The following is a 25,788-nucleotide window of genomic DNA, read 5'->3' as shown; positions in this document are numbered from 1 at the left end:
GTGAAAACTATGGATTGATCGATACTGAAAATGCAGGGTCTGTCAACAGAACATAAAGCAAACATGAAGTGCTCCCTATGTCACTACCTGATGACGTGCTTGCCTGTGTCAGTCACAGCTGCTTCCTGCACTGCACAACTTGAAATTTCCCAAATGTGCTTGACTGCAGTGATAAACTACTCGTTCTGTGAAGCACTTTGGCATACCTGTGGTTTTTTAAATGTGCTATATAAATAAAATTGTATTGTATTGTATTGTACAGATAACAGACCATCGAAGCAAAATTCAAATGTCTGGCACAGCAGACGGTAAACAATTTGTCTCTAGAAGCAGATCACGATCGAGTTTGTTCGGACACAGTAAACGTATTAAACCACCTGAAAACACACAACATCCTGCAATCTAATGAATGCATGAAGGGCAAGAGCAACAATGCAGTGACTGCTAATGTAATTCGTCTCTGAACTCAGATGTCCATAAAAGGTACCGTTACTTCAGTGCAAAGCAAAAGCCTCAAATATAATAACAACACTGTTATCTCAAATAGCATGGCACTCAAAATTAGAGATGTACATATAGGCCCTTGGGGGTGGGTACTTTGTTTCTCTCCCCCTTAAGTTCAGTAGGTATAACGAAATTGTATTAAATAAATAAAGTTTTTGGAAATTTGAATTTCAATCACAGCTCACACCCTGTATTTTCACTTCCAGGCAGACTCAAGAGTATTTTGTCATACGCTCTGTTTTGTTTTGTTTTTTTTCAAGTTACTCATTACTTTCAAAGTGACTAGTTACTAGGGAAAGTAACTTTGGTTTTACTCAGAATTCTTCTACTAATGTGTTGCTTCCCTAACTGGATACCCAGCAAGGATGCCAGTCTTCTAGCTTGCTTAAATGGTAGCACTATCCTGCCACAAGTGCACTGTGCCACCTAATGGCCTGAACCTAAAATGCCAGTGTAGTAGTGGGAGGGAGAGCCTTCAGTTTTCAGGCCCCTCTTCTGTGGAACCAGCTTCCAGTTTGGATTCAGGAGACAGACACTATCTCTACTTTTAAGATTAGGCTTAAAACCTTCCTTTTTGCTAAAGCATATAGTTAGGGCTGGACCAGGTGACCCTGAATCCTCCCTTAGTTATGCTGCAATAGATGTAGGCTGCCGGGGGATTCCCATGATGCATTGAGTTTTTCCTTTCCAGTCACCTTTCTCACTCACTATGTATTAACAGACCTCTCTGTATTGAATCGTATCTGTTATTAATCTCTGTCTCTCTTCCACAGCATGTCTTTATCCTGTCTTCCTTCTCTCACCCCAACCGGTCGCAGCAGATGGCCGCCCCTCCCTGAGCCTGGTTCTGCCGGAGGTTTCTTCCTGTTAAAAGGGAGTTTTTCCTTTCCACTGTCGCCAAAGTGCTTGCTCATAGGGGGTCATATGATTGTTGGGCTTTTCTCTGTATCTATGAAGCGCCTTGAGGCGACATTTGTTGTGATTTGGCGCTATATAAATAAAATTGAATTGAATTGAAATTGAATTGAGTGCAATTTAATGATGAAATGAATGAAACTAAATTTGAAATTAACAATGTTTTTTTAATGTGTCACTTTTTAATCTGTCTGTTTTAATCTATTTCTATTGTTTCAAACCTCTATAAATGCAAACACATCATTTTGGAGTTGATGCAGCAGTGTTATAAATCTAATCATTGTACGTAATATCACTAGGAAGAAGCAGTGGATGACAAAACACGACATACAGTGTGTTGAAACCTTTGAAAAGTATATTTATTTTTGCCATTGAAATTGGTAGAAAGTATACTTTTAGCAGTGCCAACATTAAACTGTGCCTCAGACCATTTAGGAGCTGTAGGTATCAAAATAGTGCAAAAATGTAGTGCAAAAATGGTCCAACATAAACACAGTGAGGTTTGTCCATTCTTTGTAAACTTAACTGAAAACAGCTGAACTGCACCAACTGGAGACATGTTCAGTAATGATGGGCAAACTTTAAAGTATTTTGAGCCTCACAAAGAAACATTAAATAAATAATAAGTATTTTCAGCCTCATAAATAGTCGATATTTAACCAAAATAATATTTCCTCCAGCCAGGCCATGTAGATAAATAAAATATGATGGTAGATTAAGCGCTTCAGTGGTCTAATATTCTAGCCTACGTCACAGCGTCACGTGCGCTTTTTACGTCCAACACGGAAACTGCAGTCGTGGTGCTTTCGTTTATACTCGAAACTCGGAAATTTTGCCTTGCGAGTAGGAAGATGTAGGTAACCCCAGACTGCAGATGAGCTGCATATGTGTTTATTGGTAATTTGTTTTTGTAGAGGGCTAGCAAAACAACCGTTTTCGAGGGCATTGCCATATTGGAATCCCGACTTCTCTGACGAGGCTAACCAGAACGCCGTTTACTCGAGTGTGACATCATTCCCAGGTCCGTGTTCTGATTTCCGAGGTAAGTCGAACGCAACACACGAAGTAACGAATAACGACCCTATCTAAATCCCAGTAATGATCAGTGTTGGGTAAGTTACTTTAAAATAGTAACTTAGTTACATTACTAGTTACTTCTATCAAAAGTAACTCAGTTACTTCAAGTTACTCGTTACTTTCAAAGTAACTAGTTACTAGGGAAAGTAACTTTGGTTTTACTCAGAATTCTCTTATTAATGTGTTGCTTCCATAACTTTGCCAGTCTTCTAGCTTGCTTACTTGCCACAAGTGCACTGTGCCACCTACCAATAGAAAGGAAAAGATAATGTGCATATTTCCACGAGAGAAATCCCACGCCTGGACCATCATTGAATTTAATGATGGTCATTGAATTGAATTTAATGACCATCATTAAATTCTAACAACTGCTGATCAAGCTTAAACGTGCTGCTGTTGTTTAACGTGACATTGGCTGGTTTCCTCTTTCTGGCGCAAAGTGAGCGATAAACAAACAAGAGAGCCGATCAGCTGATCATTGATCAGTTTTCATGATTGAAGTAGAAACAGGAGAGAGAGGGGAGAGAATGAAAGAAGAAGAGGCAGCTGTGCAGCAAAGACACAGAATAACTCCAGCTTTGTGCCTTTTTCATTGTAGCTGAATTACGGGACAAACTGTTCCTTTTCACCTCAATAAGAAACGCGTAATATTTTATCTGAATACCAGACGGGACGGTTGGCAACTCTAATAACTTATGAACAAAATAAAGTTCAACATCATTAACTTCATAGCACCCACCCAGCTCTATAGAAACTCCGTCATGCTAGCTAGTACGCAGTACGGAAAAAGTCAGAATAACGAAAATAAACTCCACCTAAACTTGGTTTATATCTGACTCGGATAGCCTGCAGGTCATAACTTCTTACCTGAAGTTCAGTTCACACTTGGACCGGCGGCCGCCTCGGGTCTCTTTTCCTTCTGCGTCCCCTTTCCCTCATCCACCTGCTGCCTCCACCACTTGCTAATGTTACAGAATCTGTGGAAGCTCCGCGATAGCCACCACACGAAGTAACGAGTAACGACCGTATCTAAATCCCAGTAACGACTAACGCGTTCCTGATTTTGGCATAATAACTAGTTACCGTGCTCGTTACCACAATAATAACGTAGTTACTGTAACGCGTTACTTAATAACGCGTTAGTCCCTGGTAATGATAAACGTGTTCCTGATTTTGCCATAACTAGTTACTGTGCTTGTTACCACAATAATAAGTGGCTGTTTGTTGATCCTCCAGCCTGGAGGATAAACATTTTAAAACATCAGGCTGACACTAATCCTCATCTGCAACGTTGAGGTGCACATAAGCAGGCTCATAATGAGAGAACTGCTGATTTAAACTACAAATTAGCTGAGTAAACACGTGCAACAGAAAATACAGCAGATACGCGGTGTCATTCAGGAGAAATGATCAGAGTGAAGAATGTGGGGTCAAGCTTTCGGCCCTCCTTCTCACTGTGAAGGCAAAATGTAAAGGAGTCTCCCCCCCCCTCTACCTTCCAACAGTAACAGAGTTTTATTTGCAGTGGCACGAAGGATGCAGGATGAACGGAAGAGGGCACCAATGCAACACTGAACTGGATGCAGTGAAGGAAACAGGTGGCTCTTTTTACACTGATACAGAAGTCTTTGTGGTTTATGTCAAACAGTGAGGGAGTTTAGAAGGAAAGCTCAGGAGCAGCGGTTTCCAATTTGTGAGTCCCAACAGCTCTGAGGAATAGCTAATCCTCAGGCATTAAAAAGTCCTATCTCAGAAGTGAAAAAAGATTGAACTTGAAGGGAGTCAGAAAGCCATGGCTTCATTTTAAGGAGTCATAAGGGTTTGATTTGGAAACATAAATTGGCACTAACTGCAGCTGTACACAATATATCCCAACCATGACTGCGGTGATCCCACACTAACCTGATAAGATAAGCATTTGCTGCATACCTTATCAAAAAGTAGCCTTTACTTCCTTTTAATATTATACACCATCAACCAATTGATGTGAGTTTTTAAAATGCACATGTAGTATATGGTTTATTAGTATTCACTATGACACACAAAAGGAAAATTATCCTAATTTATTATGAATATTTGAAGCAGGAAAAGCAAAAAACATCAAATCTTACAGGAGGATGGGAAAAGGCACAACTTCACCCACTCTTTTGCTCAACCTGTGGTGAGCTGCAAACATAAAGCTGCTCCTTCCATGCTACAGAAATAGCCTGTCCTTCCAAACACGTCCTTTGCAAAAATATTTTCAATGTCTGTTTCCGGAGGTGCCCGCCCTTTGCAAAAGTGCCCAGCTTCTGTCCTCACAAATACAGAAGCACATGAATACACAAATTCACAAAAGGTCAGAGCATGCACACTCTCGCAGAGATGCCCTCACCATTTTAATCATCCCAATGTAATAAAACTGTCCACACACACAGACACACACACCTCTTCTCTGTTGTCCTCCACCATGAAGAGCAGGTTGGTGCTATCAGTCACGGTGAAGGTGAAGCGGTCTTTTAGCGAGTTGGAGCCGTCGTGGTTGTAGTTGATGCGGTTCTGGTAGATGTCATCCATGGTGAAGCTGCTGATCTGTCGGTAGTGTTGGCCGTTGATGGTGCGGTCGATGGTGTTGTGTCGAGGAGCCTGAATGACGCTGAAGACAATGGATTCCGCCTGGAGGAAGGTCGTGTAATAGGAGGGAAAATGCAGGGAAAGAAAGGACGACTCAATGATATCACCAACAAACCAGCAAAATAGCGGGAACTCAAATTCAGGAATCAGCTTCAAAATATCTATAGTGGCAAACCTTAACATTACTTTTGAGTTTTATTCTCTAAAATTGTACAATAGGCAGTAGAAAATAAATCTTCAGGTTTTTACTGAGAATTACAGATTTATTGGATTAACAGTGTTGGATTATCCTTTAAACTGGCTGCTTAGTTTAGCCAATTTAGGTAATGATCTCAAAATAAACATTCAGAGGTCCAGCTCTTTTCTAAACTGGTAACGTTGGGATGATTCCAAACATGATGCCAATTACTTCACAAATCATACCGAGCTTCAAAGATATGATCTGTTTCTATTGTGCAGCTCATAACGAGAATCAGCTGCTTAAAGAAGGAAAAAGGCAAATAAGCCAATTTAAATTACTTCATACATATTATTAACTTTACAATATATGCAGCAGAGGATGGAGGGCAACATTTGATTTAGTTTCGCATTAATTAAAGAAGTATGAGTGTGCTTGCTGAAGAAATCAGTTCTCGAATGCTGTATTTTGACCTCAGTTACACATTTGAAAAGTTTTTTTGTTTTGTTTTACTTTAAGACGAAGTGCTCAAAGCGTCTCTGTTCCCGCCACAGAAGGTGACACCTGATTCTTGTCATGATGTCACGCATATACTGTGATTGAAGCTGTGAAAGATTAGCAGAAAACGTATGTAGTCTGTGTGTTACCTCTGTGTCTGCATCAGTGGCTTTCAGCTCAAACTCAGTGATGGTCTTTCTCACACCTTCCTCATTAGTTTGAATTAGCAAGGCAGATTTATGCATGAGGTGACCGGGACAAAAAGCTGCCACTTTTTTGCTGTTATAAAAGCTGTAGAGTTTGTTAGATTTCACATTTCTTTCATATCTTTCAATTTAGTGACATCATTAAGAATTTTTTTTAAATTAAGCTAAGCATTTAAGTGATCAGAAAACCTTTCTTTCTTAATTCCTGTCAACAGCTTGTTTTCTGCACCATTTAAGGTTGTTCCCTGCACTTGAGATTAAAGGTCCCTCTTTGGACTCACAAAGACTGTTGACTTATTTCTTGGCCAAAATGGGAACAAAGTTATTTTAAAAACCCAATTAGTCTTTAGGAAGAACAAATAATATTTCAGAGCTTCTATTGTAGTCAGCAGATATCTCCATCAAGACCTCCTTCTTGAATAAATTTTAAAATGTGTTAAGCTACCAGGTATTAAGACCCCATACCTCCCTCCTCCCGCTCAAGTGTAGTGTTGCTGCGTGTTGCTCTAAAGTGTATTTAAAACAAGGGAGAGCATGGTGCTGCTGCCAGAGAGCAGCAGGTGTTAGCACGGCCCCTCCCGAGAACCCTCAATGTCTACATGGATTTAAAATTGAGAGGTGGGCACCGGCGCCAGAGGTAGGTTTGAATACACAGACCGTCTACTGGACGCCGTTAACGTGCCCACCCTCAAGGCCCTATATATATATATATGTGTGTGTGTTATGAGAGTGTAAGTAATGTGGATGTCTAAGTTGTGAGATAAAATTGAGGCACAGGTGGCCAGAAGAGGACAGAGGGGGGGGGGAATGTCTCCCCTGCACCCTGGTGACACACCTGCACCCCAAAGCCCTACCTGTGTGGGTGGGTGTGGTGGAGCGGGAAGAGGGAGGCAGCCGGGGATGGGGAGGAAAAGAAGGGAGGGGAGGGTGTCCCTCCCTAGGGCCAGCTCCCCCGCTGACCCCAATATGCACCCCCGTCCTCCGGTATCCACCAAGGCAAGGGAGCCCAGGCCCATCCAGACCGGGGCCTACGGCAGCAGCACCGCCAAGCCCCACAGGACCCGGGGCAGCCCACCCCACCCCACCGCAGAGGAAACTGTACCCACCCCAACATTCAATCATCTCCCAGACTACACAAGACACAGACACCCAGGTTAAGTTTATTCTCCACCTCTCCTATGTCTCTCCCCCACCTGCAGAGTGGACTCCTGCAAAGATGGAACAACCTCCCTGCCGGTTCAAGAGCCCCCCGGTTAGGCCGATGCACAAGAGGCCCCCTGCGCCAGGGCTGAGCCCCCGTGCACCCACCCGCCCACAACCTCGGCGACACACCGACGAGGACCGAAGCCCCCAAGGCCCAGCCAGAGCCCCAGCACGGAGGCGAAGCACCCCCGAACCCCAAACCCCCACGCCCGCCCCGGATCCACTCAGGGGCAGCCAGGCCACCAGGCCAGTAACCTACGTCCGCCAGCACAGACCATCCTCCAGCCCCGCTGCACGCGGCCACGAGGAGAACAACCTCTGAGAGCGACCAGAGCCACTAACCAGGTTATGAATACAACCCCCGGGTTAAGCCCTCCAGGGATAACGTCTCTAGGGGTCCTCCAGGTGCCCTAAGCCCATCCCAACCTCCACATCAACCACAATAGCCAAGGCGGGACCAAACCACGACCCCCTACCCCCGCTAGGTGATGGAGCCGATCAAAGGAGCCCAGAGGGATTGATCTAATGTGGTGGCTAGAATAATTCTATTGGCTAGAATTAAGATTATTTTTATTTTTCCAGTTCATCAGGACCGTTTTCTTGGCGATGCATAGGGCAATAAAAACCATGTGGACTGTATTAATTTCTGTAGTGACATCATCCAAATTTCCCAACAAGCATACTAAAGGGGAGGTTGGAATTTTACATTTCAGACACTTTGATAAGTCCTCACATATCTCGTGCCAAAACTTCTGCACTGGTGGACAGAACCAAAGAGCGTGGATGTAACTGTCTGGTGTATTGCCTTGACAGTGTGAGCAGTTGTTGGCGGATGTAAAGCCCATCTTAAACATTCGATGACCTGTATAGTGCACTCTATTTTTGTATTGTATTAATTGCAGATTGGGATTTTTAATCAATTTAAAGGTTTTTAAGCAAATCTGAGACCAGACGTTTTGGTCTAAGCTGACTGATAAATCTGCTTCCCACTTTGCAATAGGAAGGGATATTGATTCATCTATTTTAGAAAGTGTTCTGTATATTTTAGATAATAGTTTGGGGGATTTAAGAGTAAGAAATTGAACCACACTTGGTGGTGTTTGTAATTCAACTTGACTGAGGTTAAATTTCTTTTTTACTATGGATTTAATTTGTTGATATTCTAAAAATCTTTTCTTGTTGATCCCATATTGTGTAACTAGTCTGTCAAATGGAATAAATTCTGTTCCCTCTAATATATGTTCTAAGTATTTAATTCCTTTACAACTCCATTCTGGGAAATTAATCATATTTTTGTTTTGTAATATGTCAGGGTTATTCCAGATAGGTGTACGTTTGCATGGGATTAATGAAGACTCCGTTATTTTTAGAAACTCCCACCATGCTGTCAGAGAAAAGCTGATGTTGATGCTTTTAAAGCATTCATGTCTTTTGATGTTTGAGCTAATAAATGGTAGGTCTGAAATCTCTAGATCATTGCATAATGCCTGTTCAACATCTAGCCAGGGCTCATCTAAGAGGGTACATTTTAACCATTCTGAGATGAACTGAAGCCTGTTGGCTAAGAAGTATTGGTGAAAATTAGGCAGATCTAATCCTCCTCTATCCTTGGTTCTTTGTAGCGTTTTTAAGCTGATGTGCGGGGGTTTATCTTTCCAAAGGAATTTAGAAATATGTGAATCCAGAGATCTGAACCAATCTTGTGATGGTTTGTTAGGGATCATTAAAAATAAGTAATTTATTTTTGGCAAGATCATCATTTTTATAGTGGCGACCCTTCCCATGAGTGATATGGGTAGAGATTTCCATCTAGTCAGATCGCCTTCTACTTTCTTTAGAAGTGGGATGTGGTTTAATTTAGTTAAGTCTGAAAGCTTAGGAGAAACATTAATACCTAAATATTTAATATTTCCAGATTGTAGTGGGGCAGAAGATGAATTATGGAAGGAGCAGTTAATGGGAAGAACTGTAGATTTTGGCCAGTTAATTGAATAATCTGAAACTCTTGAAAACCAGTTTATTAGAGTAATTACCTCAGAGAGGTTGAATTGTGAGTTTTGCAGAAAAAGCAACACATCATCCGCATAGAGACTGATTTTATGTTCTACGTTATTACATTTTATGCCCTTAATTGTTGTAGCCTGTCTAAGTGCTGCTGCTAGAGGTTCGATAAAAATTGCAAAAAGTGAAGGGGAGAGTGGGCATCCCTGTCTGGTGCCTCTCAGGAGACAAAAGCTGGAGGATGTCTGGTCATTTGTTCTGATACGAGCTGTTGGGGAATTGTATAATATTCTTATCCAATTTATGAAAGAGTTTCCAAAACCAAATTTGTGTAAAGTTGCAAATAAAAATTTCCAGTTAACTCTGTCAAATGCTTTTTCTGCATCTAGAGATAATATTATGGTTTCAATGTTTTTATTGTATGAGTAGTCTATTAAATTAAGTAATCTACGAGTGTTTGTTGAGGAGTGCCGACCTTTTATGAAACCAGGTTGGTCAGGATGAATTAAGAGGGGGGTTATTTTCTCTAATCTCTTTGAGAGAGCTTTGCAGATTATTTTAAGGTCTACATTTATAAGGGATATTGGACGATAACTTGAGGGAAATAAAGGGTCTTTTCCTGGTTTTAGCAGGAGACTAATGTTAGCAGAATTCATATTTGGTGGTAGTCTGCCATTTTTCTTGATTTCCTGCAACATTCCATGGAATACTGGTGCCAAAATTGTCCAGAATTCTTTGTAGAATTCTGCAGGAAAGCCGTCTGGACCTGGAGCTTTATTAATGGGCATACTTATCAGGGCTTCCTGGAGTTCACCTGGCATCAGTGGCGAATCCAGTGCCATTGCTTGACTGTCTAGTAATTTTGGAAGAGTTACGTTGTCAAGAAACAAATCAATTTCATTTTTAGACGGGTTTATTTGTGGTGAATATAAAGTTTCATAGAAATCCCTAAAAATCTTGTTTATTCTTCCAGGGTCATATATTGTGTTCCCTGATAAATCTTTAGTAGCACATATAGTTGTTTTTTCTTTATTTATTTTTAACTGGTTTGCTAGAAATCGACCTGGTTTGTTACTGTGTTCAAAATTCTGCAAGCGAAGTCTTTGTACAAGGAATTGTGTTTTTCTATTAATAATTTCATTTAATTCTAGTTTTGTTTTGCATATTTTGTTCATTATTTCTTGATCTTGGTGGAACGCGTAGGCTTCTTCTAAGGATTTGATGGTTTTTTCTAATTCCTGAATATTTTTGTTTTCTTCTTTCTTTTTGTGTGATGAGAAAGAAATTATTTTACCTCTCATCACAGCTTTTCCTGCTTCCCATAGAACAGAAGCAGATGTTCCGGGAGTGTCATTAAAGTCTAAATATGAAGTCCATTCCTTTTTAAAATATTTAATAAAGTCTTCATCTTTAAGTAGTGATGTGTTAAATCTCCAGTTTTTACTTGGCGTAGTATTATTCTTGTGTATTAGTGTTAAAGATACAGGAGCATGATCGCTGACAGCTATAGGGTGAATCTCAGTGTCTGAAATGTCACTCAGCAGTGAGCTGCTGACCAAAAAATAATCCAGACGAGAGTAGGAGTGATGAACATGTGAGAAGAAAGTATATTCCTTACTGTTGGGGTGAAGGGAGCGCCATGCATCGCAAAGGCCATAGTCGCTCATATACTGTTTGATTATATTTGTGGATTGCCAATTGCGCTGAGTTCCTGTTGTGTTGAGCCTATCCATTTCTTCATTTAGTCCAAGGTTGAGGTCGCCTCCAAGAATGAGTGTGCAATCAAGGTGTTCAGAGAGTGCACTAAAAAATCCGTGGAAGAATGAGGGTTCATCAACATTTGGACCATATATACTTACAATACATAGTTTTTTGTTCAATATTGATAGTTTAATAATTAGAAATCTACCCTCTGGATCTATAACTGTATCGAGTACTGTAAAATTAACATTTTTATGTATTAAGATTGCTACTCCTCTTTGTCTAGAATTATAACAAGCTGCAAACACATTAGGAAACTCAGGTGTTTTAAGTTCGTTTAAACCTGTAACAGGTCTGTGAGTTTCTTGTAATAAAACAACATCTGCCTGTAGTTTTTTAAGCTGGTTAAATATCTTTAACCTCTTTCCTCTGGTGCCAGCCCCATTTACATTCCATGTGACAAACCTCAGCATGCCCATAATTGTGTGTGTATGTCTAATGATGTAAGCTGGGTGTTTCGTTTAGACGGGTGGAGAAAATGTGGAAACATCACTTGTTTGTAAATAGAAAGAGAAAAAAGTGTGGTGATAGGCTCCATAAGTCTGACTATGTGTGTGACTATTCACTAATATGAACAAGCGTGGCTTGCGTATGTGTCCTGTAAGTCTGTGCTTGCTGTGAGGCTGTTGTAAATGTGCTGCCGTTGAGCGTGTGTGTTTGCGTGATCGTGGTGCGAATATATGGAGAAATAGAGGGTGTTGTTTGTAGGTGAGTGGGGAAGTAGGTGATCACAGCAGTGAAAGACAAGAGAAAGAAAGAAACCACATAAACTGTGAGCGACAACAAAAAAAAAGAAAAGAAACGGAAACATTCCAATTAAAGTAATGACGGAGGGTGACGGTGTTATATCTGCTATGACATCATACTGATATTACTAGGTTAAACCCATGTTAAAGGAGAAAGTGTGAATGAATAAGAAAAGAGTGTAGCGGGTTCTTATCTGGAGTGCAGTCAATATAACCACGGTGTGGTGCCGGGGTCGCGGTAGAGCTGTCCGTCCACGTAGAGCAGGTCCACGGCGATGACAGCGCGGGAGCCTTTCTGCATGAAGCTACGTCGGACTGGGAACAGGACCTTGCGTCGTTCCAGGATCTCTTTGGGGAACTGGTCGTTCACGCTGAAGTCCGTTCCTTTCAGTTCCCTGCCGCGACTCTTCACCTGTTCCTTTTGTTTGAATTGACCAAATTTGGCCACAATAGGACGTGGTCTCCCGGTCCGCGACCTCACGCCCCCCAAGCGATGCACTCTATCGAAAGCGATGTTCTTTACGGTGTCCTCCGGCAGCTTCAGGTGGATTTTAATGAAGCTTTTCACCGTTGCCTCCGCGTCCTCTCCGGTAGATTCTGGAATACCAGAAAAAACAAGATTGTCTCTCATGCTACGGGCTTGTAGATCGATAACGGACTCTTTTATTTTTTTATTTTCAGTGTTTAGCTGGGTCACGTTATCAGCGAGAGATTTGACCGACTCCCGTAGCGTGGCATTTTCAGCGGCAAGCGTTTCCACCTGCTGCTGGCTGAATTCCAGGGATTCTCTCAGAGATTTAAATTCCCGGTGTAAAATCTCCACCAGGGACAGCCTCGCATCGAAACTGGACAATCACTTGTCGATTGACTCCAGGATATCTGCGATGTCTTTGCCGGCAGGCGATGTTGTGCCGGGGGAGTCTGCCGGGCGACATCTCTTCGATGACGGCGTCTCGGTTTTGGCCGGGGAAGATGCACTCTGGGCCTTCTTCATTACTAAATCTTGGAAGCAGCGGTCGATGTATTCTTGGAGAGCGTCTAAACTCTCCCCGTTGTCCTCCAGGGTGTTAGAGATGATAAGACAGATGTTGTTAGTTATATGACAGTTGGTTAGTTTATTTGGCAGTACTGAAGCTTAAGGAAACTTTGTTAAACTCTACGCTACCATTCGCTTTTTTTTTTCCGCCAAATCTCCGGCGTCTGACGTCACCTACAACATGGGTCGCTTACCTTACCCGTCACTTCCGTCACTTACCGTCACTCCCTCTCACTTACCGTCACTCCCTCTCCCTCTCCTCCTAGGTATGGGGTCTTAACACACCCCCGTTCTCTGCTAGCCATCGGGGCGGGGGGGCTGGGAAGAGATGCTGGCTGTCCGATTGGCCTCCCTGCTGCTGCGGAGCCTGGGGCGGTCTGCTTGCCTCCACCCCGGAGGGAAGGGTAATATCTCTTGGGTCTGGGTGCCGTTTCCATCTCTGGGGGTGAGGATACCTGGACCCGGGGTATAGAGTATGTTTGGGGAGCGTGATTGTGTGTACATGTCCATTTACGTTTATTCCTACGTTGGGCGAGTGCTGAGTGTTTGTATATGTGTGCATGAGGGTGGGAATGCATGTCTGTGTCTGTGTGTGCCTGTTTGTCTGTGTCTATATGTCAGGTCGGGTCTTAGACTCCACCTCTCTGGGAACTCCAAGGCCCTCCAAAGTGTGGAGGCCTATCTCCCCTCACCACACTCCCTGCCGGTGACTGATGCCCTCAGGGGTCGGTGCATTGTTGGTTCTTGGTGTCCGGGGCTGGGCGCTCGGGTATGTACCGGCTCACTCCCGGTGGCTACTTGGCGGGGCCTGGCGCCTGCTGCTCGGTCAGGCCTCTTCCGGGGCGCGGGGGGCCCTCGGGCCTCCGGCCTCTGTGCCTGCGGCTCGGTTCACTCTGGCACAGCTGGCTGCCGGCGGAGCCGGCGGGCACGCCGGTGCAGCCCCCTCTAGCTCCTGCCCAGTGGCTACTGGGTGACCCCTCGTCTGGGGATCCTCAGCCCTTCCCATGAAGGTGGCACGGATGCCCCTCCGGTGGTCCTCCTTGGGCTCTTGCACTCTGGGGCCTCTGGATGTCTGGGGCCTGGATCTCCTCCATGCCTGCTTCATGCCCTGGGGGACGGGGCTATGGCTCTCTACATCCTCTAGCAGACCATTACATGGGGAAACCATTTGAATACAAGCGCGCCGATCCACACAGGTGTGCACATGGGTGTTCACTGTTCGTAGACTTAAATCACACCTTTCTTGGCTGCTACTTCAAAGCACATTGTGCGCTGTCTGTCCTGCGTGCTGCACAACAACATTCAATATTTAGTATTTACTGCTGTTTACACTTAGCTAGATTAATGCGATGGTGTTGTGTATAGTATGTTGCTTTGTTTTGGTTTTTTTTGCTTGTTTTCTATTCTTTTTCTCTCAACAGGTGATCCCGGAGATATTTTTTCTTCCCCCCTTTCTCACTGTCCCTCTCCCCTTCTGTTTTTCTTTTCCTTCCTCTTTCTTTCTCCCTTTCCTATCCCTCACTCATGTCTGTCCCGTCTGTAACAACTGAAAATAAAATAAATAATAAAAACAAAGGTCGATCAAATGGACCAATACGGCAATGCCATGATGATCCATTTGGCAAAATAAATCCATTGGGTATCCTTGTTGGTCTTCAGACAACAATTCTGATGGCTAAAGAACCAAATGGGACAGGCGGAAAAAAAAAAAAAAAAAAAAAAAAAAGCTACCAGGTATTGTTAAAATCTTCTGCCATTCACCTCATTTGTCCCATCGGACACAGTGATGGAGAACTGGGATACTTAACGGATATACATCTGTCCAATTAAGAAGCAGAAACCACTGTGAATCTATTTCAACCTCGTTAGTTTAATATTAAAGCGACAGCAGGTACAAAACTACAAAACTCTGAAACAGGGAATGGCTTGGCAGACCGTTGCTCTCTCCTGATCCCTCCTGATGGATTTTTGTCTACCTTTGATTTTCTTTGTGTCCATTCCACCAATTCCGGTGGTCTCGGGCAAATGCCAGTTCAACAAAGTGAGTAATTTCAGAGATGAATTCTTCTGCGTCTGTTTCCGTTATAGTTGTGATGTCTTATCTTTCATATTTTGTTGTGACATGTGTTTGTAAGCCACCATGGCATTTTCTGGCCACACACTGAGTTTGTTTCCTGAATTTGGCTCTTATCAAATTTACAAGGGGATAAAACTAAATTGAGACTAAAGTTAAACTGGAATAACAATGCTTCTCTTTACTCTGTGTTGCCTCCGAAGTATAAAACCCTGTGGGAAACATAATCAGGTTTGTTTGCAACAATCCAGCATTACTCAGCGTGAAACTAAAGGTGACTGTCTTAAAAACAAGAACCAGATTTTTCTTTTTGCTTTCCAGGAGTTCTGTTATCCTCGCTTATTTTGGATGCAAAGACCTGATGCAGCCGTTTGTAAGACAACACATTTATGGTTATTCCTGACATACAAAGTGTGCAACAGACACATTAAATAGTTATCTATGATGTGCATTAATGAGGAAAAGGACAAAACTTCTTCTGAATTTAGACTTTCATTGATTTCCAGCTGTGATATTTCATTTCCTAACATTTTCACAGAACAGTTTAACAAACCCATAATACTATCATATAAATTGCAATATTGAATGAAACAAGGAGCCAAAAAACCCCCCCAAAAAAACAAAAAATGGTTTTACATCCTGATTTGTATCAGCTACCAGTTAACCTATGTTAGTTGCTTTCAGATTAATCAAAGTTTCTTTTAGTTGTTGTTCTAACTCTCTGATCAATACAATCGATAGAACTCCACTCAGTTCTATCGATTTAATTTAGCCTGATTCAGTCCACCCAATGCTTTCACTCACTGTATGTGCAAACTGTCTGGATATGATAGCCAGTAACACTTCAACGAGTTACCAATACAACTCAAACAAAATGAATTTGTGCTGAAAGGTGCTATATAAATAAAACTGTACTTTTACCTTTTACATACTTTCTGTACTCACTTTGTATGTTATTGCAATAACACTTTTTTTTATTTTTAATTAATTTTTTTTTTTTTTACAAAAGTAACAGGGATTGAAACTTCATTGGTAATTTTCCAGGCAAAAACATTATCCTCATTCAGAACCTCATTGGCTTACGGAATGTTGATGTTATTTAAAAAGATTCAAACAAAAATATGACCTCATTCAAAAATGTCATGTGACTTATGGAATTCTGATGTCACAATCCTCTAAAGCTTTGATCCTTTGAAGCTTTGATCCTCATGAATCCTTAAATAGGGGTGAGGATGTACAACTTTTAGTCCGTTATTTGCGGCACTTATGTTAGCAGCATTCAAACGTTCGCCAGTAAAACATTTTGAAACATTTGGATCCTTTTCGTAGTCACGGTATACAGACTCCAACATGTCTCAGAAAGATCAAGAAAGACAAGAAGTTGACCCCAGCTCTATTCCGTGGTATGAGTCCCTAGACCCTTATATCAGCTCTCTTCCTTGGGACGAACAGGTAGAATTAGAGGAACAGCGATTGGAAGAAATGCAAAATGAAAATCTCATGAACAGAGAGAAGATTAAGATCCTGAGGGAAGAAAATGAGAGAAAGAGCGCTGAATTAGAAAAATTATCCTACCAGCTTCAAGAAAAAGAGGGTATTATTGAGGATAAACAATGGGCTCTCCAAGAAAAGAAGAATCAAAAGCTCCAAGAAAAGCTTGACGAAGCTCTAGAAAAACTTAAGGAAATCCACCAAGACAAGAAACAGCAGCCCACAGAGCAGAGAGACCTGCAGAGCAAACTCCAAGGCATGGAGGAAAAATACAAAGCGCTGCAGGTGAAGTATGATAAAACTCTGCACAAAAATCAACAGTTGCTTCAAGACAAGAAGCAACTGAGAGAGCAACGGGAAATGCTCGAGAAAGGAACGGACTCCAAGGTTGAAGTCTTGGAGGAAAAATTGAAAATGCTCCAAATAACTCTTGAGGAAACACTGCTCAAAAATAAAGAGTTGCTTGACGAGAAAGACCAACAGAAAATACAACAGGAAGAAATGGATTGCAAGCTGAGGAACATCGAGAAACACAACGAAGGCTTGCAAGTAATTCTTGATGAAGCTCTGGAGAGAAATAAAGAGATCCTCCAAGACAAGAAACAACAGCCCACAGAGCAGAGAGACATGCAGAGCAAACTCCAAGGCATGGAGGAAAAATACAACGCTCTACAGGTGAAGTATTATAAAACTCTGCACAAAAATCAACAGTTGCTTCAAGACAAGAAGCAACTGGAAATGAAACAGAAAGAAATGGACTCCAAGCTTGAAGAGATGGAGGAAAAACACAGAGGGCTCCAAATCAGGCTTGATAAAAAAGTGCACAGAAATAAAGAGTTCATTCAAGAGAGAGAGCAACGGGAAATGCTCGAGAAAGGAATGGACTCCAAGGTTGAAGTCTTGGAGGAAAAATTGAAAATGCTCCAAATAACTCTTGAGGAAACACTGCTCAAAAATAAAGAGTTGCTTGACGAGAAAGACCAACAGAAAATACAACAGGAAGAAATGGATTGCAAGCTGAGGAACATCGAGAAACACAACGAAGGCTTGCAAGTAATTCTTGATGAAGCTCTGGAGAGAAATAAAGAGATCCTCCAAGACAAGAAACAACAGTCCAAAGAGCAGAGTGACATGCAGAGCAAACTCCAAGGCATGGAGGAAAAATACAAAGCGCTGCAGGTGAAGCATGACAAAACTCTGCACAAAAATCAACAGTTGCTTCAAGACAAGAAACAACTGGAAACGAAACAGAAAGAAATGGACTCCAAGCTTGAAGAGATGGAGGAAAAACACAGAGGGCTCCAAATCAGGCTTGATAAAAAAGTGCATGGAAATAAAGAGTTGCTTCAAGAAAAAGACCCACAGAAAATGCAACAGGAAGAAGAAAAACTTATTCTCCAGAGGAAAATTCAAGAACTCCAAGAATTGTATAATGAAACGAGGTACAAAACAACTGTACTGGACGGAGAAAAGAAAGAAATGGAAAAACAATGCTCAGCGATGCAGAGTAGCATCAATGAAATGCTGAGAAAAAATACCGAACTTGAGGAACTTTCAAAGAACTTGAAGTGCAAAAACACTGAAATCCAGGTGCAAAAGCAAGAACAACAGAAAACACATAAAGACCTGCAGTGTAGACTTCAGGAAATCCAGAAGAGAAACCAGCAGTTGGAAGACATGCACAAGAAAGTAGAACAGAGAAATACAGATGTGCACAAGGCAAAGCGAATAGAGGAGGCAACAGTTAAAGAACTGAAAGACAAGCTTGAAGAAAAACAAGAACAATTAGAAGACATGGTGAAAAGATGCAACAAACTTGAGAAAGAAAACACAGAAACAATGGATGAGCTGAAAACCCTCATCATTGAGAAAAAGGTGCTCGTCGAAGAATATCTTAAAAAGAAGAAAAAACGCTTCTTCTGGTTCTGGAGGAGGGACACTGCTGCTTCTCACCTGATGTAACCTTGTCTTCCTCCACCTTTATTCCAACTTAATTTTCTCCCTTCCCCTTCCCCTCCCTCCTTTTCTTTTTTCACCCTCACCCTCCGACCAGTCCCGGCAGTTGACTGCCCCCTCCTGAGCCTGGTTCTGCCATAGGTTTCTCCTTTAGGTTTCTTTCACTTTAAAGGAGTTTTTCCTATCCACTGTCGCCTGGTGCTTGCTCAGAGGGGATTGTTGGGGTTTTCTATCCCCTTTTTTTTTTTTTTTTTTACCTCTTTTCCCCCTTCTACATTTTCCTTTACCCAATAAATACAATTGGCCACATTTTACATGTGTTTGAAAAATGTCTTCATTCAACAATAATTCATCTTAGGTATAAAAACAAGAAATGTGTAATAGCTGCATGTGTGTTTGTGTGTGTGCATAATATACATACTTAACTTGTATCCCAGAAAGAATTAATACTAGATGGGTAGAGACAGGTTTTAAAGACAATACATGAAAACATGTGAGTCCTATAATCTAAGCTCGTTTCACCAATAGGTGATGTTACATTTTAAATTAGGCACTTCATTACAGGACTGTCATTGTACCGAGGTACATTAAATAACATGAAAATGGATTTCTCGTGTCTCAGGTGACCTCGCTGTGAAGGTATTAACTTGTTGAATAATTTAGCTCTGCAATAGCAAAGTTATTTCTCACCACAGAGATGAGGGAATTTCACAAAGTCAAAATTAAAACTTGCAAACATTACACGGGGAAGGCAATAACTCAACATGCCAACAAGGCATCAAGGAAATAAAGACATCTCAGTATCAGCTCTCTTCATGTCGTCTACTGACAGCTAAATGAGCACAATTCTATGGTCTTCTTGGCTTTTGGCATCTATTCCTCAGCTGAAGGTTTATACATCATCGTAATCAGGACAGCCGGGCTTGGAGACAGATCCAAAATTCTCAGTCAGTGATGAAAATCAAGCTTTTTTAGTTCCATCATATTAAAGCAAATTACATTTTCATTTCCATTTGTCCTGACAGGAAATAGCAGAAAATGCCACATTTTGTTTAAACATGGGCTGAATGCTATGCAGGTTAATATCTGAGCTGATCACGTGGTACAAAACAAACAAAAATCGTTCCTATTTTCACACGTGAAGTCAAAACTTTCTGGGAAGTTGAGTATATTGGATGTTTAATGGTAGAAACAGACTTTTTAGACTTCTAGAGACTGACTGGTGTGAGTTTAAATCAAATCTGAATCCGATGTGCTTATCTTTCTAGTTGTGGTCTGCAAAGATGTCAGGTTTTTAAAACTAATTAAAGGGCAATAGTGTGATATTTTGTATTTATTTATTTCCTTTTTTTTGTCCTTCTTTAAGAAATTTGTATTGAAATAAAAACAAGTGCAAGGGCTTTTATTTTGTCCTGATGAAACCCACTTTACTATACTTGACATAATTCTTTTTGATTTACACAGATATGCAGATATACTACATGTGTAACATTCATGTCATTGTTTAAATGTTTAATAATAAAGTACATGAATAACTTGAGCTTATTATATATCATAGTAAAGTATATTTCCTATTAACTAGGCAGGTCATTCTCTTTCTCTTGACAACGCTGTCTTTAAATAAAAATATATAATTCTCTATATTCCTATCTATTCCAAACAACGGTAGTAAGTAACAAAGTTTCAAATTTGTCTTTCACTTTGACTCTTAATTTAATAATAATAAAATAATGAACAAGAGGTCAGAGGTCAAATGTGGCATGATACCTTAAATCTTTCTATGACACTTTCTGTATGTGGACCAGAGATGGGCAATAACGCATAATGCGATTACTTTTTTCAAGTAACGAGTAAAATAAGGGATTACTATTGCAAAAAAGGTAATTAGATTACTGTTACTTTCCCATTAGCACGCTGTGTTACTGCGTTACTACGTTACTAAACCGTGATTTCGTTTGCGAGAGTGTCTTGTGACAATGATGTAAGCGTCGTTCGTGGCAACAGCTGTGTGCAGATCAAAAATGGATAATATAACGAGTGCGGGAGAGAGAACGACTGTGCAGCGTTTAAAGCGTGGAAGTACTGACCTTATTTCGAGTTTGATTCCATAAAAAGTGGCAAAAACATTAGTGTCCGCTGTACACTGCATGGGAAGAAAACTTCTTTTTACAGCGAAAACCCCCCTAAACTACCGAGCAAGCACCGAGTACGCTGCCACGGGAATGCGAAATTCACAGAGAAACTCCAAGATTCCTCCACTGACATGTGGCACACCTGCACCAGGGCAAACCTCTGCCTGCCTAACTCCTGCTAAGCAGGGGAAAATAGAGCAACAGGACCACTGAGTCTTTGATTTGATTTGATTTTTTTTCTGCTGTGTTTTACTTGCATCTATTTGAAAGAGTGAGTGTAAACACAAAAAACTATTTAATTTTATGTGCTGGAATGTGCAGAAAACAGGTTTAAATGTTAAACAAATTTCTTCCAGTCAGAGAATGTTGCATATGATTTAATTTTTGCTTGATGCATAAAGTTAAAAGATTAAAACTAATAAAACTAGTTTTAGAAAGAGACTTTTTCATTTGATTACATTTTATATGGTGGATTATGCAGAAAAGGTAGAATTGGGCTGAAAGATCTATTGCTTTATTACCTATTCAGGTTGTAAATCATGTTTTTTAAAAGTAACTAAAAAACTAATTACTTTTGAAAATAAGTAATCAGTCAAGTAACAGGATTACTTTTGGGGGGAAATAAGTAATCAGTAATTAGTTACTGATTCCTTTTTTCAAGTAACTGGACCAACACTGATTGTGATTACTTTGGTTGCAATCAGATTGCCATGGTCACCTGCAGTTTGCATGTAGGATGCCAACTACTCACCAAGTGGTGGACAAAGTTTGGTTTGGTTTAGTTTGGCTTTCATCTTTACTTTTGCGCCCTCCTGTGTCTCATGGTCTAATCAGCCCCTTGTGCATTTATAATCCCTCCTTTCCCTCTGCTTTGCCTCACAAACAGCATGCACACCTGACTTGACTGCCAGATAAAATAAATAAGGTCAGTATAAAAAGAAAAGGAGCAGAGAGAAGAAAACATTTAAAGTCCCCCCATCAAGCAAAGATTTATCAGTAAAACCTGGCTTTTGGCAGCATTTGGGAAAACAATTCATCCAAAATTAAATCAAAGTATTAAGCATGCAAGCAAGCAATTTATTTATATAGCACTTTCAGAAAAACACAGCTGAACACAAAGTGCTGTACACTTGGCATGCCAAAAATGATACATGAATAAGTAAAAAAAAAAAAAAAAAAAAGATTTACCCAAAATAAATAAATAAGAATAAATAATAATAAAATGAGAACAAATAGCGCAAAATAAAAATGTATAAAATGATAATTAGAATTAAAAACAATAAAATCTGTGTCATACAGAGTCATATGCCAAGGATTAGAAATTTTCTCACAATCTCATAAAGAATAGTGTCATTTATAGTACCTCTACTCTCTGCGTTTATGTGGTCATTTATATGGCGTGTCATACAAAACCTAAACTGTTTTAGGTTTTCTACCATCACTTCTGATGCTTTCAATCATTGTTTCCACACAAATTTTGCTTAAATGAATGCATGTGCGCGTCACACTCCTGGTGTTAATGCACAAAACGAGCAGTTCCAGTACTTGCAGATGTTGACTTGTAATACACAACACCCCCAATGGGTTAAATAAAGAAGCATAAGCAGATATTTACTTGATAAACTGTCTCAGCCATGAACAGAGCTCAACAAATGTTGTGTTTGTGAACACTCGAAACATCGTGCACTCTATATATGAAGACGTAGATTCTCTTTTTCACATGTTAGCATGTTGTTTGGCCCACAGCTGTGGCTTACATTACCGCAGCTGTGATAAAATGATCAGGAGTAGTTCTATGTGCACATTAAGCATCTCCTGTAAGTTTCCTTGTACTTCCTTGCAGGTCTATGTGGGAGGAGGCAAATATGTTCACCTTTGTGTTTACGAGAAACTCCCGGCTTATGGAGGAACGCTCAAGCTGACCAGGCTGCAGCATCCCAACAGTCAACATGACAATACTGAGTACTTCTAATGGGACAATGAACCAGCCAAAGAATTAAAGCTATAGCCTGTATTCTCATATTACGTTCAGGGAGTGAGAACGTGTTGCGTTTACATATAATAACATACTGCAGATAATGGAAGTAAGACAAAGTGGATCATGTTTTATACAAAGTGCATAAATAAATGAAGCAGATTTTTTTTCTGAGTTGTGAAATGTCTGCAGCCCCGGGAGTGGACTGTATTTGATTTGTCACATTGAAAGAGGACCAGAAAATTACATAATCGGTGAAGCCAAACACATGTCTCTTTCCTAATATGGGCAATGTCTTTAATAAAACTCAGCTGTAAGCATGTCTCCAGGCTTTGAATTGAAGGATTTTAGCACACAATGTTATGTGTTTTCAAACTCACAAAATCATATTTTACGTTCTTGTAGCAATAACCACGTGAGACTGAAGTTTAAATACAATTCTTCCCCACATCCCGTGTGCAAGAGTCAATTATAGCATCATTTGGAGAGTTATATTTCATTTAGCATGTTATCCTTTTTGAACGCATATCTGAAGGTGACTTAAAATAAAGCACCTTTCAGTCAGAGGGTCTCTTATTGATTGAAATCTACTTTTCCAGCTTTTAGGAGATAACTGAAAGCACACATGAAAGGTGGTCAGTAGGTTGTCAGCATTATTTTATTAGCAAATTTGACCATTAGTCAGTGTTTCTTTTATCTTGTTACTGACACTTGTCTTTTTTAATTACATCAATGTGAATTTTGTGGTTTGTTTTGTTCAACAAAGTATTGAGTCAGGTGTTGTACTTAGTTTTTTATAGGACAGCACAGAGTTCTGTGAAAAGTTTCTTTTTCACATGAGCTAGAGCTAAAGCAAAAATGTCAGCTTCATATATGTTTTAAAAAGTGAATAAATAATATTATACAATAGTCAGGATGAATTGTAGCACATAAGCAGTTGATGATAGACTTTAAATATTTGACTTTTAGTTGATGATTATTATGTTTACCATATAGATCAGACATACTTTGTCATTTGAATGACAAACTAAGGAAAAATAAGAAAGAAGTACTGTGTCAGACTAAAAGAGTTGACTTTAGACTTAACTTGCTGTTGTCTGATCTTCAAGCTTACTGTATACCCATGAGGGTGGTATTTATGTTTTTAATTACATTAAAAACAACAACAAAAATAAATTAAACCACACCACCATATCACACAGTACTCTTCATTGCCCTTAATGATATAAGCAGTAAATGACACTATAAACTGAGTTGATCTTACTTACTGGATATAATATGTGTTGATCATGAGTCATGCTCTGAGTGCGTGCACCGTGATGTCATTAAGAGTGCAAGCCTGGGAATGCTGGGCACCCCGTGACTGGAATAAGACAGCTGCACACTGAAGTGGGAAATGGCAGATATATGCTGTGATGGTGGTGAGGAAAGTCCAGGACTGCCAGTGTGTGTTCATATACCTGTAAGTATATTGATTACTGCAGTGTCAAAGGAGCTTGCAAAGAAAATTACTGCAGTGTGTGTTATTGATGGTAAGAGTTCTGGTGATGTTGATTATGAACGCAACTGCATCTTGGATTTATTTAATCAGTGTTTTGCGTTTATCTTATAAATGTGAACGCATTGTGACATGTACAGCATTTTGGATAAAGTCGCTGCTCTTTGGATGGCCTCAGTGCTGCGTGTGTATAATGTAATTACCGCCATAGCGCTGCGTGCACCAGAATAGTTGCAGCTGTCAACCTTACGGTAAGTTGGTGGCAGAGCAGTGGGGAAGGCTAAAGTAACTGTGCTTGTGTGTGTGTGTATAGATTATATAATTCATATGTTCATTTATATAAACTGTATAATCTATTAACCAATTAATGTATTATTTTAAAATTCCCCTCTCGCCCCTGCGGACTGTCTATCCTTCCAGCTCAGGTCCTCCACCAGAGGCCTGGGATCTTGAGGATCCTGTGCAGTATCCTGCTGTTCAGGACAGAGATCTCGGATGTTGTTCCAGGATTTCCTGGATCCACTCGCCTAGCTTGGGAGTCATTGCACCTAGTGCTCTGATTACAACTGGGACCACTGTTACCTTCACCCTCCACATTTCTCGAGCTCTTCTCTGAGCCCTTGGTACTTCTCAAGCTTCTCGTGTTCCCAGTCATTACAGGATCTAATCTCGATATCTTTCTGCAAAGGGACAAACTCTGCAAAAGCTGTCCTATTGATGCATCAATCAGCATAGCATCTGTGTCTTTTCCAGACTTTGATCCTACAGTCCAGCTGCTGAAGGCAGAGCCTGCATTCATTGCTAAACATAAAATTTCTCCTCAGGCTCATGCTTAGTGCGCATATCGCTGATGTCAGTGCTAACGGGCCTGATGGATTGTCTGGACAGAGCACCATTGGCAAAATCATCCTGCAAACTTTGACTGCAAATCTGTAGCACACTGCTTTCTAAATGCAGACAGTGTGTGGAAACGGTCTTCTTGTAGTGTCATGTTCCTCTGGTGTCAAGTTTGAAGTTGCCCTATAGCACAGGCTCTATCCACATCAGTTAAATGTAGCATGCTTGGAGCATATGATCACTGCACCAGGGTCCATGCTCACAAAGATACTAAGTGGGCACCAATCAGGCACTGAATTGTCAGTACCTGGGGTACCTGAAGCTCAAACAAGAGTCAATAGCAGAATAAGCGATTTGGCTTTGGGAGAGAAGATCTGGCAATTTATTATGGGCATAATCCACATACTCACCTCTGCTGCTCAACGCAGGAATATATTTTCCTTACAAACATGGCCCCATTTAAGGGAAAATAAAGAGACTTTCCAATAACATAAGATTTATTGCCAAGAAGTGTGACAGCAAAGAAATGATTGCTCAAATATAAGTTACCTTACTTTTTCTATGAAGTTTATATGTTTGTAAAAAATAAAGTAAATCATCTGCTCTAAACAGGTTTAAATAGACTCAAGTTTCCTTTTATAATTTTCTTGAAAACATGTTTTTGGGGTGTTTTGCAAAACTGTGAGTTTCCTCAGTTACCCACTTTTTCACTTCACTTAAAAAAACTTGCAGATCTGGCATATTGATCTCAGGTTTGATAGCGTATCTGTGGACAGTCAGCTTAAAGAAGAATTTGCAAAGTTCATTGTATTTATTTAAGATAATTTTTGACAGTCACAGCTGTGGCACATAAATTATTTTTATAAGACATTTATCAGAGACTATAGACTGACAGGACTACGAGAAACACCTTTTAGTTATTGTTCCTTTTTAGTCGTCTAAAAAAATGTTAATATAAAAGCATAGGTTTATCTGTTTTAAAGACACAGATAATTTAAGACACAATTACACAAGTATATTTCAAGAAGACATTGTAAGCAAACATTTAGGGGCTGTCGTTTCACATGTTGCTCCTCCTATCAAGCGT

General features: G+C 40.5%; 1 protein-coding gene across 3 annotated transcripts; it reads left to right on the top strand.

Moving 5' to 3' along the window:
* Positions 1-1,558: 1,558 nt before the first annotated feature.
* LOC146518631 (uncharacterized) lies at positions 1,559-19,168 on the top strand. Of its 3 annotated transcripts, none has more exons than XM_085160275.1 (3): positions 1,559-2,461; positions 4,022-6,439; positions 14,473-19,168. In XM_085160275.1, exon 3 carries the CDS (start codon positions 16,163-16,165, stop codon positions 18,263-18,265), a length of 2,103 nt encoding a protein of 700 aa, XP_085016401.1. In that variant the 5' UTR covers positions 1,559-2,461; positions 4,022-6,439; positions 14,473-16,162; the 3' UTR covers positions 18,266-19,168. The 3 variants fall into 3 exon arrangements, with proteins under 3 accessions (XP_085016401.1, XP_085016400.1, XP_085016399.1); XM_085160274.1 differs by lacking the exon at positions 1,559-2,461 and adding an exon at positions 3,652-3,920 and having other exon boundaries at positions 3,959-6,439; XM_085160273.1 differs by lacking the exon at positions 1,559-2,461 and having other exon boundaries at positions 3,652-6,439.
* Positions 19,169-25,788: the final 6,620 nt, after the last annotated feature.

Source organism: Neolamprologus multifasciatus, chromosome 5 (genome assembly GCF_963576455.1).
Source record: "Neolamprologus multifasciatus chromosome 5, fNeoMul1.2, whole genome shotgun sequence".
Taxonomy (NCBI): Eukaryota; Metazoa; Chordata; class Actinopteri; order Cichliformes; family Cichlidae; genus Neolamprologus; species Neolamprologus multifasciatus.
This window is presented reverse-complemented; position numbering and strand designations above follow the sequence as displayed.

Bases quoted from the DNA above. Each gene is read 5' to 3' on its own strand.
- LOC146518631 (XM_085160275.1), top strand. From the start codon at position 16,163: ATGTCTCAGAAAGATCAAGAAAGACAAGAAGTTGACCCCAGCTCTATT.